This window comes from Pseudophryne corroboree, chromosome 7 (genome assembly GCF_028390025.1).
Source record: "Pseudophryne corroboree isolate aPseCor3 chromosome 7, aPseCor3.hap2, whole genome shotgun sequence".
Classification (NCBI taxonomy): domain Eukaryota; kingdom Metazoa; phylum Chordata; class Amphibia; order Anura; family Myobatrachidae; genus Pseudophryne; species Pseudophryne corroboree.
This window is the reverse complement of record NC_086450.1, coordinates 62100752-62117951: the sequence shown is the minus strand read 5'-3', so window position 1 is coordinate 62117951 and position 17200 is coordinate 62100752. Positions and strand designations below refer to the sequence as shown.

The following is a 17200-nucleotide window of genomic DNA, read 5'->3' as shown; positions in this document are numbered from 1 at the left end:
GTCTTTCCAACCAGTGAGTGGATCAGTATTAATACAGTACGTGGATGATCTACTACTGTGTTCTGATTCATTGGAAGCATCCCTGAAGGATACGAAACAGCTCCTGTTTCATCTTTCAGACACAGGACACAAGGTTTCCAAAGACAAGTTGCAATTATGCCAAACTAAGGTAAAATATTTGGGACACTGTCTAACACAAGGACTGAGACACCTGACCGCTGATAGAATTCAAGCAATTAGAGACATGACTCTGCCACAAACCCAGCAACAGATCAGAACATTTTTAGGAATGTGTGGGTATTGCCGTAACTGGATCCCAGGGTTTTCCATTCTAGCGTTACCCTTGCAGGAGATGGTCTCCTCAAACAAACCTGATCGGATTTCGCATACAGACGAGTCTGAGACAGCATTTGAGAGACTTAAACAGTGCCTAACGCAGGCACCAGCATTAGGTATGCCAGACTATGGGAAACCCTTTGAACTATACGGAACAGAAAGTGCTGGTTGCGCGGCAGGCGTACTAACCCAAAAGCACGGTGATGCCAGCAGGCCAGTAGCATATTACAGCGCTCAGCTAGATACGGTAGCGCGATCCCTCCCCACATGCTTGCGAAGCGTTGCTGCGATAGCATTGCTAGTAACGAAAAGCGAAGACGTCGTGCTAGGTCACAACCTCACAATTCATACACCACATGCAGTGTCAGCCTTGTTAAATTCTGCCCAAACCAGACATGTCTCATCAGCGCGGTTTACAAGATGGGAATTGGCACTAATGGCCCCCGTAAACATCACCATAAGGAGATGCAGTGCATTAAATCCTGCAACATATCTCCCAGGTGTGCCTGGACAGGCACAAATGGTGGAGGATGAGTGGTGGGGAAGGAGGATTTAATACAAAGGAAGACGCACATGATTGTATGGAATATTTGACCCAAAATTTTACCGCAAGGCCTGACATCAGTGACAACCCACTGGAAGATGTAGAACTTACGTTCTACACGGACGGTAGTTGTCATAGACAGTCAGACTCGGGAGACTTGTGTACTGGATATGCAGTCGTAGATGACCAAGGCACCATAGAAGCGGAACCGCTAGGCCCACCTCACTCAGCCCAGGTTGCTGAACTGGTCGCCCTAACCAGAGCATGTGAATTGGCTAAGGGCAAATCAGCCAATATCTACACCGATTCTAGATACGCATTCGGGGTAGTCCATGATTTCGGAGCCCTATGGCGCCTCAGAAATTTCATGACGGCAGCTGGTACACCGGTAGCGCATGCAGCTCACATAAAAAGGCTTCTAACAGCAATACAGGAACCCGACAGAGTGGCTGTTATCAAATGTAAAGCACACACATATAGCCAAGACCCAGTATCACTTGGTAACAGCCGAGCAGACGAAGCTGCTAAGTTAGCAGCTGCTACCCCCAGACAGACAGACACCACACAACTGATGGTATTTAATACCATCAACACACAGAAGTTGTGTGAGATGCAAAATTTGTGTTCCACACAGGAAAAGGCAGTCTGGAAGGCAAAAGGATATGGTCAGGAGTCCTCAGGACTCTGGACGGATGGACACGGTAAACCAGTGGCCCCCAGAGCATACCTTCCATGTTTAGCTGAGGCAGCTCACGGGCTGACTCATCTGGGCAAGGAAGGGATGTGCAAGTTGGTAAGAGCATATTGGTGTGCCCCAGGATTTTCATCTCATGCGAGTAAAAGAGCAATGTCATGCCTTACCTGTCTGAGAAAGAACATCGGAAAGGCAATACCTACAGAACCATCTCATATCCCACCTGCAGGCGGCCCTTTCCAGGTAATACAGATTGACTTCATTCAATTACCCCCTTGTCGAAATTTGAAATATGTACTTGTTTGTATAGATGTTTTTTCAAATTGGGTCGAAGCATTTCCGGCGGCCACAAATACCGCTATGTTTACTGCTAAGAAAATTGTGCAGGAATTTGTATGTAGATATGGTATCCCTAGAATCATCGAAAGTGATAGGGGTACCCATTTTACAGGTGATGTCTTTCAAGGAATGTGTAAATTGATGGGAATTGATAGCAAGCTGCACACTCCATACCGTCCACAGGCGAGTGCGAAAGTGGAAAGAGTGAACAGCACTATTAAAAATAAACTGAGTAAAGTGATGGCAGAGACAGGATTGACATGGCCAGAAGCTTTACCCATTGTACTGTACAGCATCAGAACCACTCCCAGGTCCCCTCTTAATCTGTCTCCCTTTGAAATCTTGTTTGGTCGACAACCGCATGTTATGATTAACCCTCAGGATGATTTGAAGTGTAACAATGAAGTGACTGTAAAATACTTGATTAACATGAGTAAACAGTTAAGGAATCAAAATGATAATCTGAAGTTAGTGATTCCTGATTTACCAGATAGTAATTGTCATGACATTGAACCTGGGGATTATGTAATGATACGGAATTTTCTACGCTCAGGTTGCCTTATTGACAGATGGGAAGGACCATACCAGGTCTTATTGACTAGCACTACAGCATTTAAGGTTGCTGAGAGAGAGACTTGGGTTCATTCGTCCCACTGTAAAAAGGTTGCTGATCCAGAGAGGTCCCGTGATAAGGAACAGACGGTAGAGGTTGTATCACTGGAGTGTCTGTTCCAGGAGGATTGAGGCGGCACCTGAGCATTGAAAATCACAAGACCAAAAGCAGTTGTCGATCCCCTGTTCCCTTTTATTGTTTTTCTCCAACTTCCCAGCCCCTATCCCTCAAATTATTTTTCCCCCCTTCTCATTCTTCTCCGTTTCCTCCTACAAGATGGACTTGCCCCAAGAGACTGTGATCCGGATTTTCCTGTTGACCATGATGTTGACCAGAGCAGTCTGTTCCGGCGAGAGTACCATGGAGGTCGAGAGAGGTTCTGGAATGGGTTCTGATGACAGAGATGGAGGCGTAGTTTTCCAAGAACAACATAATCAACAAGCAAAGGGGAGTATCAGAAAACGATCCGATAGCATTGACCAAAGAAGGAATTGTGAAGGATTGTTAGCTGAAGAAAACTGTATCTGTCGGCTCTGTAACAATGTCATTGAGGATGGGTGCATAAAGAAATGCCAATCCAGTTTTAATATCCATATGGACCGGCATCCATTGAGTGACTATCACTCCTTAGTGGGTAGTGTGTTAAATAAAACAGATTGTTGGGTATGCTCTCAAGTACCTCAAGGTCATAGCAAATCAGGGCTAGTACCATTTCCTTTAACGTTAGGGGAGGTACTTGAGTTAAGTGGTGGGAGACCGGTGGACAGGAGATTTAATATCACCAGCCCTCCTAGTTTGAAGCTCCACCAATACCATGTGGATAGGTCCCTATTATGTTTTAACATCTCCAACCCCCGAAAGCCGGGAAATTGGGAAGTGTCATGAAGTAATCAAACCATGACCTTTTCGCATAGAGCAGATAGAATGCCTACAGATACAGAGCTTATACGCCACATAGCCAGTAGAGGAAAATCATTCCGGTATAGGTATACCTTAGGAAATAGGATTACGAGAGTTGGAGAGGTATCACCAGGATACTGTGCACATATCGTACAACCTGATACGTGTACTAAGCAGATGGAAGAATTAGGGTTAGGAGATTTCACATGGAAGGTGTGTAATATGGTTATGTCCTACTCCGTCCCATATGTTCTCCCCGATGATGCATATTTCATATGCGGGAGAAAGGCGTATAAGTGGCTTGCCCCAAACTCTGAAGGATTGTGTTATATTGGAAAAGTACTGCCTGAAGTAATGACTGTATCACATGACAAAATGAAAGACATACACCGTGTTGCCCAAACTCCTTATACTCACACCCATTACGAGCACGTAGTTAAACGGCACCTGATAGAAAGAACAGAGCATCCGGCCTCTGACATGATCCATGAATCCACCGGGATTCAGTTTCTAATCACGTTAGATATCACTCGCACCGCTAGAGGAGTGTTGAATTATAAATACATATCTGCGCTTGCAAATTTGTTAGATAATATCACTGAAATGTATGATGACACGTTTAGGTATACTGGAAGAGAACTTCAGGCTTATAAAACAGAACTGGTACAGCATAGAATGGTTCTTAATTACCTCACAGCAGTGACAGGCGGATATTGTGTCACACTGGCAACACAATACGGCGTGAAATGTTGCACATATATTACGAATAGCACCGAGGATCCGGTCGAGGTCATAGACCAAAAGATGGACGATATTCTCCAACTAAAGTGGGAATTTCGCAGGAGACACAATCTCACTCTTGCTGCTGTAGGTAATGAGCTGACTGGTTGGGTGTCATGGTTGAACCCGCGAAATTGGTTCTCTGGTTTAGGAGACTGGGCTCAAGGAGTCATAATGGATGTTGGGAAGTTTCTCCTATGTATCTTAGGTGTTGTCATATCAATTGGTTTGATATTTAGATGCGGTCAGGCTTTAATGAAGTGCAAACACCGTACCAGGGTAATGAGTTTGAGGAGTGAGGAAACTGTAATTCCAATGGACTTGATTTATGACCCAAATGTAGAAACAATAATGTGATGAAAATGCGATTTCTACGGTCCGTTTCTTTCACCTGTTTTTCCGTTTCCTCCAAGGTAAAAAGACCCACTTGGACGAGGAATTTGATGAGCCGATATACAGACAACAGAGGGATTAAAGAAGAAGTTTTGACAACCTGATACACAGATTTTTGATGAACTATGCCATGGATCCCCAGTTTCCCTAGAAATTTTAAAATTACGCTAGCCCAACACTTTTGTAAATCTATGGACATTGACAGCTTTTGCTCGCACCTTATGGGCAAAAGCACAAAGAAGACTGCATTCAACAGACACCAAACAAGACCTCAATCGACGAATGTACATTTACTTGACATAGAATACCACCGCATTTACCGTAACTATGTCTTTTCTTCATTTCTACAACCCTCAGGTAATGACACACATAGTCGATAGGGAATACAGGCACAGATATCAGCAATCACATATCTCCCCCATTCATGTATCATCAACTAAAATGTGCTCCCCCATTTTGTTACAACCAAAGCCGAAAAGAGCTCGGTAAAGTTTGACAGCCCATCCACAGACCCGTACCACGGGATAAGAAGGAATTCAAATGTATACTTCGCAATACCTCGAAGCTTGATTTAAAACACGTACGGCACGATGATACATGACCCCCAAGCACGGATTCATACACACATGCTTCTGCTATCTCACTAGGTCATACCCTTTTCCTACCTTCTCCTCTCCTCCCCTACCCAACCATGTAAATGTATTAACCCCTGACATATATTTTTCTCTTTTTGAAATGTTTTAGAAGGTGGCAATTATTGTTGACTGCCAAAGGGTGGACTGTCAAAGTCAGAAAAATATCTCTATGCACACTACCATATTTGCACCTCACACAGGTCCGTGCTGCGCATGCGTACGCTCTCCCGTACGTGCGCATACTCACAGTCGCGGGCACCCGCAGGCGCACGGTATGCGTATTTACGGTAGAGTTTATGTGATCGTAGCGTGCGACTCAATCGTTGCATATTTTCACTATATAATGTATTTTGTAGACCATGGTCCCTTTGATAGATTCTGAAAGTTTGGTTAATATAGAATGTTCGTGAACAGAGAAATCCCTCTTTGTTTGATACGAAGGGTCAGACAGGAGTAATACAGTGGTGTTTAGTACCCATCGGAAGAGTATTTAATTAGCAATATTCCGGTGTTATGCACACCAGTGCCTGCAGGAAAGTACTAGTGTCAGAACTGTTATGCACTCCAGTGTCTGCAGGAATGTACTGGTGTTTGAACTGTTATGCAAAACAAATGGACTCACAGACAAACTGGGGAATATGACATAACGTACACAGAAGGTGATAGGGTAACAAAATACACACACAGTGAACAGAGAAGCCCAGAGGCTAAGGAACTGGGTATCTCCCTTGTATTAGAACTGCTCAGATGTAAAAAGCAAGATGTTGTGTTTTAATACGTAGAGAACCCGAAATGCTGTTGCTAAGGGCAACAGCAAAACCCTAAAGGGTTACCAACGGGTGTGGCAGTAAACTCCTTGGTCAGAGATGGAATGATAGACACAAGGAGAGCCTCCACAATCCTGATTCTCACTTGCAGTGCACAGGTTTAAGCTTACTGCCACTAAACTGACCCCTGACACCTAGCACAGTGAGACAGGATTAGACAGGCAAGTGTTAGAATACAGCCGCAAACTTGCTAAGTTCACAGAGTAATAACAGAACCCCAGCAAGCTAAACGACTGACTCCAGTCTTACTGCTAGGTCTGGATTGGCAGAGTGTAATACCAAATCCCCAGGCCTATTTGCAGTAAGCAACAAACAAATACAAAGCTACACAGTACTGGCTAACTTTCATGAACTGACTAACCAACAGAGATTCAGCAGCATCTGCTTACCCTGAAAAGAGGCCTTATAAAGCAGGTGCTGTCCACGCCCCACTCAGACCTCACAGACTGTGAGCACAAAAACCAGCACCGGATCCCCTGCCGTGCACAGAGCCTATAACCACTGCACAGCAAAAGACCCGAACCGGAGTATCAGCTGCGCTCAGGTTACTCCACTAGCACTTGTCTCCCGGTTGCCATGACGACGTGGCAGCACAGGGCAGGAGACCCTAACAGTACCCCCCCTCTGACGAGGGGTCAAAGAACCCCTACCACCGGGTTTATCGGGGAACTGCGAGAAGAAAGAGCGTATCAGTCTGGGGGCATGAAGATCACAACTGCGCACCCACGACCGCTCCTCCGGGCCATACCCCTTCCAGTGCACCAAAAATGACAGCCGACCCCGAACCACCTTGGAGTCAAGAATCCTTTCAACAACAAACTCCCTCTGGCCACGTATCAGAAGAGGGGAAGGTCTTCCACTGGAAGAAGGATTACTAATCGCCCGTTTTAAAAGGGAACAATGAAATGTTTTATTGATACCCAAAGAACGGGGCAGATCTAACTGAAATGCCACCGGATTGATAACCCTGGTGATCTTATAAGGGCCGATGAACCGGGGCCCTAACTTATGAGATGGCTGTCTCAACTTCAAATTCTTGGTAGACAACCAGACGAAGTCTCCTAATTTGAAGCTGCAGGGTCTTTTCCGCTTATCAAAAACCCTTTTGGTCACTAATGACACAGATACAAGGGCTTTCTTCACTTTCCGCCAAATACCTCTAAGGACCGAAACCACAGAGGAACCACCAGGCGTGGAGTCCAGGGGGTCAAAAGAATTGGCCTTAGGATGATGCCCATACACACAAAGGAAGGGAGAGATCCCTGTAGCAGAGTGAGCCGCGTTGTTATAGGCAAACTCCGCCATGGACAGATGAGCAACCCAGTCAGTCTGACACTTGGAGACATAACACCTGAGGAACTGCTCCAAGGACTGGTTCACCCTTTCAGTCTGCCCATTAGACTGCGGATGGTAGCCTGACGACAAGCTGACAGAAATCTGGAGATCGGAACAAAATGCCCTCCAGAATTTGGCCACAAACTGGGATCCGCGGTCAGAGACCACATCAAGTGGCAACCCGTGGAGACGCACAACATGCAGCATAAATAATTCAGACAGGCGTCTGGCTGATGGCAGCCCAACCAGTGGAACGAAGTGCGCCATCTTCGAAAACCTGTCAACGACAACCCAGATGGCTGTCATCCCCGAGGATTTGGGCAAGTCCACCACAAAATCCATTGAAATGTGGGTCCATGGCTTAGATGGGATAGAGAGTGGATGTAATGGGCCAACAGGAACCCCTCTAGGAGTCTTATTTCGGGCACAGATGTCACATGCCCGAACCCACTGATCCACATCCTTAGCCACCGAGGGCCACCACACCGCCCTAGATAGCAACTCCCGAGTTCTGGCAATACCCGGGTGACCTGCCGACTTCTTGGCATGGAATTCCAGGAACACTCGCTGTCTTAACCTAGGAGGCACAAACAAAAGACCTACCGGAAGGTCTGGAGGAGCCTGCTCCTGTGCTCTAAGGACTAATGATAAGAGGTCCTGGGTAATGCCCACTTTAATACATGATGGGGAAACAATGGGCAACGGCTCCTCGGTGGTCTCCTGGATTGGAGCAAAACTCCGCGAGAGCGCATCAGCCTTGATGTTTTTTGACCCAGGGCGATATGTTATCAAAAAATTAAAGCGAGCAAAAAACAAAGCCCATCGTGCCTGCCTGGCATTGAGACGCTTCGCTGACTCTAAATATGCCAGATTCTTATGGTCAGTGAGAATTGAGACCACAAACTTAGCCCCCTCAAGCCAGTGTCTCCACTCCTCGAGTGCATCCTTAATAGCCAACAATTCCCGGTTACCCACGTCATAATTCATCTCGGCAGGCGAAAATTTACGGGAAAAGTAAGCACAGGGATGAAGGCGATTATCAGACACTCCCATCTGAGAAAGCACTGCCCCAATACCCATCTCAGAGGCATCCACCTCCACCACAAAAGGACGCTCTGGATCTGGGTGTCGCAGCACCTTGGCCGAAACAAATGCCCTTTTGAGACGGGCAAAAGCCGCTTTAGCCTCACAAGACCAGTGAGCAACATCCGCCCCTTTCTTAGTGAGTGCCACCAAGGGCGCCACTATAGACGAAAATCCAGCGATAAATCGTCTATAAAAATTCGCAAAGCCCAGGAAACGCTGAAGCGCCTTCAAACTAGTGGGCTGCACCCAATCCAGGACTGCCTGTACCTTGGAACCCTCCATTTGGAAACCTTCTGGGGAGATAATATATCCTAGAAATGCGATTTGCTGAACTTCAAATTCGCACTTCTCCAGCTTCGCCCCAAGCCGGTGGTCTCTGAGTTTCTGGAGGACTAAGCGTACATGCTTCCGATGTTCCTCCAGGGAATGGGAGAAGATTAGGATGTCATCTAAGTATACAACTAAGAATCTATCCAAATATTCCCTGAGCACATCATTCATGAAATCCTGGAAGACTGCCGGGGCATTACAGAGCCCAAAAGGCATCACCAAATATTCATAATGCCCTGAGTGGGTATTAAAGGCAGTCTTCCATTCATCCCCCTCTCTTATTCGGATTAGATTGTACGCACCGCGTAGGTCAATCTTAGAAAAAATGGTGGCAGTACGAAGCTGGTCAAACAAGACCGAAATGAGAGGCAGTGGGTATGAGTTTTTAATCGTGATACGGTTCAATTCCCTGAAGTCGATGCAGGGTCGCAACGAACCGTCCTTTTTACCCACGAAGAAGAACCCCGACCCAACTGGAGACTGTGAAGGTCTGATAAATCCCTTAGCCAAGTTCTCCTGAATGTACTCTGCCATAGCCTGAGTCTCAGGACGTGACAGGGAGTACAACCTGCTCTTGAGAAGCTTAGCATTTGGCAACAAATCAATGGCACAGTCATAGGGGCGATGGGGAGGTAGTACCTCTGCAACTTTTTTGGAGAACACGTCCGCAAAATCTGCATAACACCCTGGCAATCCTGGCAAACTTAGCTGCGAGAGCCTGACTGGAAGGCTCAAGCAACTCCTGAAACAATCAGTACCCCAACTAAGAATCTCCCCAGAGACCCAGTCAAATTGAGGATTGTGGGCCCTTAACCAGGGTAACCCCAACACCAATGGGGCAAAAGTACAGACAGTCACATAAAAGGACAATTTTTCAGAGTGTGTGGCTCCAATAAACAAAGAAATCTGGCTAGTGCAAGAGGTAATTTTACCTTGGGATAATGGTTCCCCGTTTAACCCACAAATCTCAATTTCCGATGCCAAGGGTACTAAGGGAACAGAGTGTTTTAGGGCGAATTGGCGGTCCATAAAAACCCCGTCGGCCCCACTGTCCACAAAGGCCTCAGTCTTGACAGTTTGACCGAGGATCTTCAAGGTCACCGGAATGATAAAAGTCTTCTTGGGAAATTCTGACTTCTGGCCTGACAGGATATTTCCCATCACCCTCAGGCCCTGAAGTTTTCCGGCTTTTCTGGGCATGATACTACCACATGACCTTTATTCCCACAGTACAAACACAACCCCTGCTGTCTCCTCCGCGTCTTCTCACGCGAGGAGAGGCGGGTAGCCCCAATCTGCATAGGCTCCTCAGAAAATTCCTCAGAGTCTGAGGTTCCCTTGGGAAGGAAGGAAATCTCAGTCTCCCTTTCAAGCCTACGCTCTCTCAGCCGTCTATCCACCCGGATGGATAACTGCATGAGCTGATCCAAGCTATCAGGCAAGGGATATTGTACCAGTTGGTCCTTTATCTGGTTAGAAAGACCTCTTCGGTACTGGTGTCTCAGGGCTGGGTCATTCCACTGGGTATCATGGGCCAACCTCCGAAACTCCGTACAGTAAACCTCAACTGGCCTTCGCCCTTGCTTAAGGATCGAAATCTGAGCCTCGGCTGAGGCCGTCTTGTCAGGGTCATCATACAACATGCCCAGTGCCGTAAAAAAAGCATCAACACTTTTAAGCGACGGACAGTCAGGCTGCAACCCATATGCCCAGACCTGTGGGTCTCCTTGTAGCAAGGAAATCACTATGCCCACCCGCTGAATCTCCGACCCAGAAGACTGAGGCCTAAGCCGGAAGTATAGCTTGCAGCTCTCCTTGAAACAAAAGAACTGCGAGCGATCTCCAGAAAAACGATCCGGGAGATTTACTTTCGGCTCCTTAACCCCTGCAGGTGCTGCTGCTGCGGGAGCTCCGCCAGCAGCCTGGGAGGTGTGCATTTTAATGGACAAATCATTAAATTGCCGAGTCAGGACCTGCACCTGATCGACCACCTGTTGCAACGTATTTTGAGGGGTATGCTCCATATTCCCACAAAATTTCAACAGGAGTATTAGGCTGCTGAATATGTTATGCACACCAGTGCCTGCAGGAAAGTACTAGTGTCAGAACTGTTATGCACTCCAGTGTCTGCAGGAATGTACTGGTGTTTGAACTGTTATGCAAAACAAATGGACTCACAGACAAACTGGGGAATATGACATAACGTACACAGAAGGTGATAGGGTAACAAAATACACACACAGTGAACAGAGAAGCCCAGAGGCTAAGGAACTGGGTATCTCCCTTGTATTAGAACTGCTCAGATGTAAAAAGCAAGATGTTGTGTTTTAATACGTAGAGAACCCGAAATGCTGTTGCTAAGGGCAACAGCAAAACCCTAAAGGGTTACCAACGGGTGTGGCAGTAAACTCCTTGGTCAGAGATGGAATGATAGACACAAGGAGAGCCTCCACAATCCTGATTCTCACTTGCAGTGCACAGGTTTAAGCTTACTGCCACTAAACTGACCCCTGACACCTAGCACAGTGAGACAGGATTAGACAGGCAAGTGTTAGAATACAGCCGCAAACTTGCTAAGTTCACAGAGTAATAACAGAACCCCAGCAAGCTAAACGACTGACTCCAGTCTTACTGCTAGGTCTGGATTGGCAGAGTGTAATACCAAATCCCCAGGCCTATTTGCAGTAAGCAACAAACAAATACAAAGCTACACAGTACTGGCTAACTTTCATGAACTGACTAACCAACAGAGATTCAGCAGCATCTGCTTACCCTGAAAAGAGGCCTTATAAAGCAGGTGCTGTCCACGCCCCACTCAGACCTCACAGACTGTGAGCACAAAAACCAGCACCGGATCCCCTGCCGTGCACAGAGCCTATAACCACTGCACAGCAAAAGACCCGAACCGGAGTATCAGCTGCGCTCAGGTTACTCCACTAGCACTTGTCTCCCGGTTGCCATGACGACGTGGCAGCACAGGGCAGGAGACCCTAACATCCGGTGTTGGTTTGAAGCGGATTAATCGCTCGTGCGAATAGTTATGGACATAAGAAGTTTATGAACATTTACTGTATTTGCACTTACTTATCCATGCGGCGGGAAACCCAGTTTCCCTCCCACCTGAGCTGTTGGAAATAGTCACGGCCCACCTGTATGAATCAACCTATGACCTTTTGTTATAATGCGAGGAGGAATTCCTGTGTCCAATGAACAATGAGATTGTAGGGACCATTGAATTGCATTGTGTGTGGGGCATAAATAGACAGGCCGATCACATCCAGCTCTCACTCTTCAACGGTTATCATTGCTGAAAATCGGGAGCTGGATGTCCAGAGGCGCATGCGATCGTTTCCTTTGTGCGTAAGTTTTTCTCCGCAACTATATTGATCTTCTTGTTATTGTGGGCCAATTTCTCTCTCTCTCTCTCTCTCTTCTCCTCTTTCTCTCTTATTTTCTCTTAAATAGTAATTGTATTATATTTCCTGTGTGGTTATCTGGTTAGGTAGTCTATGTTATATTGTAGTGTATGATTTGTATTTGTATTAATTCTTTTGCAAGTATATCATTCAAAATATATATATTAGGCGTTGGACCCTGAGCACGGTATCTGTGTATTTCTTATAGTGTTAAGTATTCTCAGAGCGTCGGTGACGCTAGAACAGCTTTAAAGGTAATAAGGTTATACTGTGTTGCATTTACACTCTATCATTACACTAAGGTTTTACTGCACAATACACTGTTTATGGTTTAGATACAAAGGTTTAACATTGTGAGCGTCAGCGCCGCTGGTGATCTCCTCGTGGTCCCGAGCGTCCGCTACGCTATAGCGAATCATTAAGTTAGTCAGCAGCCAATAGCGTGCCTGCCTGTGATCTCTTGGCCGTGAGCGAACGTGACGCTTGAGCGTCTCGACTACGGCTAAGCGATTGTTACGCAACGAGCGTACCCTTACGGTACTTCATACGTAAATAGCGTACAGTGTTCTTAGACCTCATAAAGGGTTTTATATACGATAAATATTCAGCTTTATCACAGCCATCTTGTAGTCTTAGCAAATATGCAAAACACTACAGCCATTCATTTACCAAGAGTCTCAGGTGGGGCGGAACAGTGTATCGTCAGGCCCCATAGTATAATTTGTGCAGGGGCCTGGCGATGCTACTCTAGCCTCCAAGCACCGACTCAGAAGAGGCTTCCGCTATTACTGTATATTTTGAAAGCAGAGCCCCTCCGATGGGAATCATGGGAAGGGAGAACCTCTAGGCCCTGTAACAGCTGCTCCCCCTGTAGTTCCGCCATTGTGTCTAAGTGATGTCACCAGTTCTGAATAAATGGATAGGCTGTTGATAATTATTGTGTCAGCCACACAAGGCCGCATTTAGAGCTAGAAGTGAATCAAACAAGGACATACAATTCGGCACTACAGTAGAAGGGGCAAACTTAAAAAGTGCGGACAAATTTACACATTGGAGGGGTCACCTCAACTTGCTCAACTCTAAACTGCAGTGTGATAATAAAGCTATTTCATATTTGGGGTGCACAGTGGCTGTATTTACATTATGCTAATACAAGTACCCGGAGGGCAGATGTGAGGACACAGGAAGCTGTCCTCTCACTGATTTTTCCTCCAAAGCCTCAATCGTCATCATTAATAATGGTGATTGCCCCTGCCCTATGCTGGATGCCAGAGATCCTTCTCTTTGCTGTACATGCTACTCAGCATAGCATGGAAGTATAGCTACACGTCCACAACACTCACATAACACTTCCATCAAACAGATCTCCTGCGTGTGACCACAGCGTTGCCGCACAGAAACTCCCATTTTATGCCAAGAGAGGTCCAGCCAAGATCCAACCAAATCAGAATCGGCCAGAGATACAAAACGTGCATAAAGTCGCTTCTAAACATGCGCTGTTTACTAAAACTTGCTATCTGCGGCCATAAAATGAGCCGCCCCCTTTGTGTGCTACTATCCCTACATACAAACAACAAAGGGGGTCATTCAGATCTGTGCGTTTTCGCACAGCGGGCGATCAGGTCCTAACTGCGCATGCGTATGCACCACAATGCACATGCGCATCGGACAGCAACAACGGGCATCGTTGGTCAGCGACGGGATGGTGCGAAGAATCCGTACACATGGGCGTTCATGACAGGAAGAAGGCGTTTGTGGGTGTTAACTGAGCGTTTACAGGGAGTGTCTGGAAAAACGCAGGCGTGCCCAAGCGTATTCAGGGAGGGTGTCTGACATCACCCCCGGCCCTGACCAGCCCATTCTCATAGCACTGAAGGAGTAAGTCCTGGGCTGCACACAGTGAATTTTAGCAGCTCGGCGTACACATGAGATCGCACACTTGCACAGCAAATTTACACTACCCTGGAATCGGCAATTATCTGAATGTAGGACAGCAAAATTAGCAGCCCAGCGATTAGGTCTGAATAACCCCCAAAGTTTTATCCTGGTTTCTATTTGCACCTTTAATTTGCATTATCCTTAACTCTCCATGAGGCCAACTATGTGCAGGCAACAGGTTCAATACCGGCATATTGTTCCAGCGGGTTCACTACGATCTGCCGGACCACCGTTCCAGCATCTCGGCTGGTATAGAGGTTAAGGCTTACAAACGTTAGAGATCTCTATTGTTCTTTATTTTGCTTGTTACGGAGGAAGTTCTCTTAAACTCTCTCCCATAAATCTGTTCAGCTATCATAGAATTCCCTTGAGAAAAATAACATATAACAATCAATGCTAGAGCTTTCATTTGTGCTAAATAGCATATGAGAAAGTCACTCTATGGGCCATAGCCAGATTAAGGGGGGTGGGGGGGGGGCAGGGCATACTGTACCTCGGGCCCCCCTTTCACAGGGGACCCCCCAGCTGGGGCACCCTGACATCACTAGCTTTCCCTCTTATGCAGCAGCAGATCAGGCAGACAGAATGCGAGCAGGTCAGTATGCAGTGCAGGCAGAGACACAGGAGTATCAGACTTCATGAGCTACAGACGGAGCTTTCCCACCATAGGGGAGATTGGAGGGGGGATGGGGGGGGGGGGGGGGGGGGGGGGCTGTAAGTGACACAGAGATCCTGCCTTCTCATCCTCCATGTCTGTGTCTTGTGTAACCCATAATCTAATGAGATAGACATACACACACACACACACACACACACACACACACACACAGTCCTCCTGTGTCCTATCCCAGTGTGTAAGTAGTACAGAGGCTGCTACTATTCTTGCATGTGGCAAGATAAATTATAGATTTTATTTTTCTATGTGTATTTTAATTTTAAGTTGTCTTTGTTACACTACAAGAACGTTTTATAAAATAGTTGCCTCTCAGAACTATGAAAAGTACTCATGCAGTAGTAAACTATTAGTTTAACCACTTAACTGACAATTTTTTCCCCTCAACAAAAAACACTCAGAAATTGCATGGTTTTTTTTTTGATGAATTTGGTGAAGAAGATTCATTTAACTCTATCCAAAATGATTTTAGTAAAAAAATAAAAATAAAATAATATATATATATATATATATATATATTACCCCCAAACATCGATACATCGATTGGGAACATCGATATCATCGGAACATCGGAAACACAGCGAGCATCACGGATTTAATTTTGAGAGCCGGGACAGCCTCCAGGTATACAGGGGGGTCTGGGTGGGGGGGTTAGTTTACATTCCCCAGCGGCTGCTATTGTCTGCAGCCGCTGAAGGGGGGGATCCTGCCGTGCTGACCGATCAGCAGTGATCGGCAGCACGGCAAACAGTAGGGGAGAGTGCAGGAAGGCAGAGGTATCTTCCGGTCCCTCTGACAGCAGCAGCGGAGGGAAGTTTCCCTTCCCTGCCGCTGCTAACACTCTCTATCTGACTGGTCGCATCCTGTGGACCATGGTGGTCATTCCGATTTGATCGCTAGCTGCATTCGTTTGCTGTGCAACGATGAGGCAAAAAACCGGCACTTCTGAGCATGCGGCGCAATGCACACGCACAATGTACTATTACAACGAACGATGTAGTTTCACAAAGGGTCTAGCGAAGCTTTTCAGTCGCACTGCTGGCCGCAGAGTGATTGACATGAAGTGGGCGTTTCAGGGTGTCAACTGATCGTTTTCAGGGAGTGTTTGGAAAAACACAGGCATGCCAGAAAAAACGCAGGCGTGGCTGGGCGAACGCAGGGCGTGTTTGTGACGTCAAAACAGGAACTGAACAGTCTGACGTGATCGCAAGCGCTGAGTAGGTTTTGAGGTACTCTAAAACTGCACAAAATAATTTTGTAGCCGCTCTGCGATCTTAAGCTAAAATATACTCCCAGTGGGAGGCGGCATAGCGTTTGCACGGCTGCTAAAAACTGCTAGCGAGCGATCAACTCGGAATGACCACCCATGTCAGATAAGACACTTGCAGGCATGGTCGCATCTGATACGACCATGCCAGGCAAGTGGTTAAATCTAATATACACCATTGGTTTACATTGAAAATACACTATCCTTACCTCCCAACATGACCCATTCCAGGAGGGACAAATTCTCTCTACCTGGACTTACCTGTTAAGTTATGATTGCAATCACCTCTGTTGAAACATCTTTCTTATCAATTAAATATTTCAACACAGGTGACATCAATCATATATTAAGAGGGAAGTCCAGGTAGAAAGCATATTGTCCCTGTTGGAATGGGTTGTGTTGGGAGGTATGCACAATGTAATATACCCCCTCCCCCACTACTTCCAATGGGGCCCCGCTGACTTAAGTGCCCTGGGCCCCACCAAGGCTTAATCCGACCCTGCACACATTAATGTCAGGTATTTGAGTTGAGCTGGTCATAAAAATATCCACCTGTGAACCAGGCACTACTGACCTGCGTCATGTTAAATATAACATTTTTATATATAATAGATTCTAAATATCCAGCACATCTCAGTATGGTATTTGCTGGGGGCAGAAACGCTTTTCCTCAGCCAGAATAAAAGCAGAAGAGAAAGTGGACGGCCCTTTGCGCGGTGTAACAGGACTCAGTGTTGTGCTCTAAACATCCTTACGTTGCCCTAGAGAAGTCTGTCCTCTGAACAACCTACCATGCCCAGGAAGATCATTTCCTCCTCTCTCTGCTGCCTGGTTCTCTTCCTCTGAATGTAGCCTCGCCAGACCTGCGGTGTGAACGGGAAATCAGTGAGGATATGGTAGCAATGGAAAATGCTTCCTGAACTGCCAAGCAATTGGGGAAGTAGGAAAGCACAAAGGAAGGGAGTGTGGACTGGAACGGGCAGTAAAGGAGGAGGACATTGGCTTCAGTCTTGTCACATACAGTAACTTATGCACAAGAGTCTTGGGAAAAAATCCCTTGTATAAACCATGTTACTGCTATGGGAAAAAGGAAA

At 46.4% G+C, this 17200-nt stretch overlaps 1 protein-coding gene across 2 annotated transcripts in view; it reads right to left on the bottom strand.

Moving 5' to 3' along the window:
• IQCA1 (IQ motif containing with AAA domain 1) overlaps positions 1–17200 on the bottom strand; it is a 292671-nt gene that overhangs the window by 225519 nt on the left and 49952 nt on the right. For both annotated transcript variants that reach the window (XM_063933216.1, XM_063933217.1), the window contains one exon: positions 16898–16969. In XM_063933216.1, the coding sequence (XP_063789286.1) occupies positions 16898–16969 (72 nt within the window). The remainder of the gene's footprint in view (positions 1–16897; positions 16970–17200) is intronic.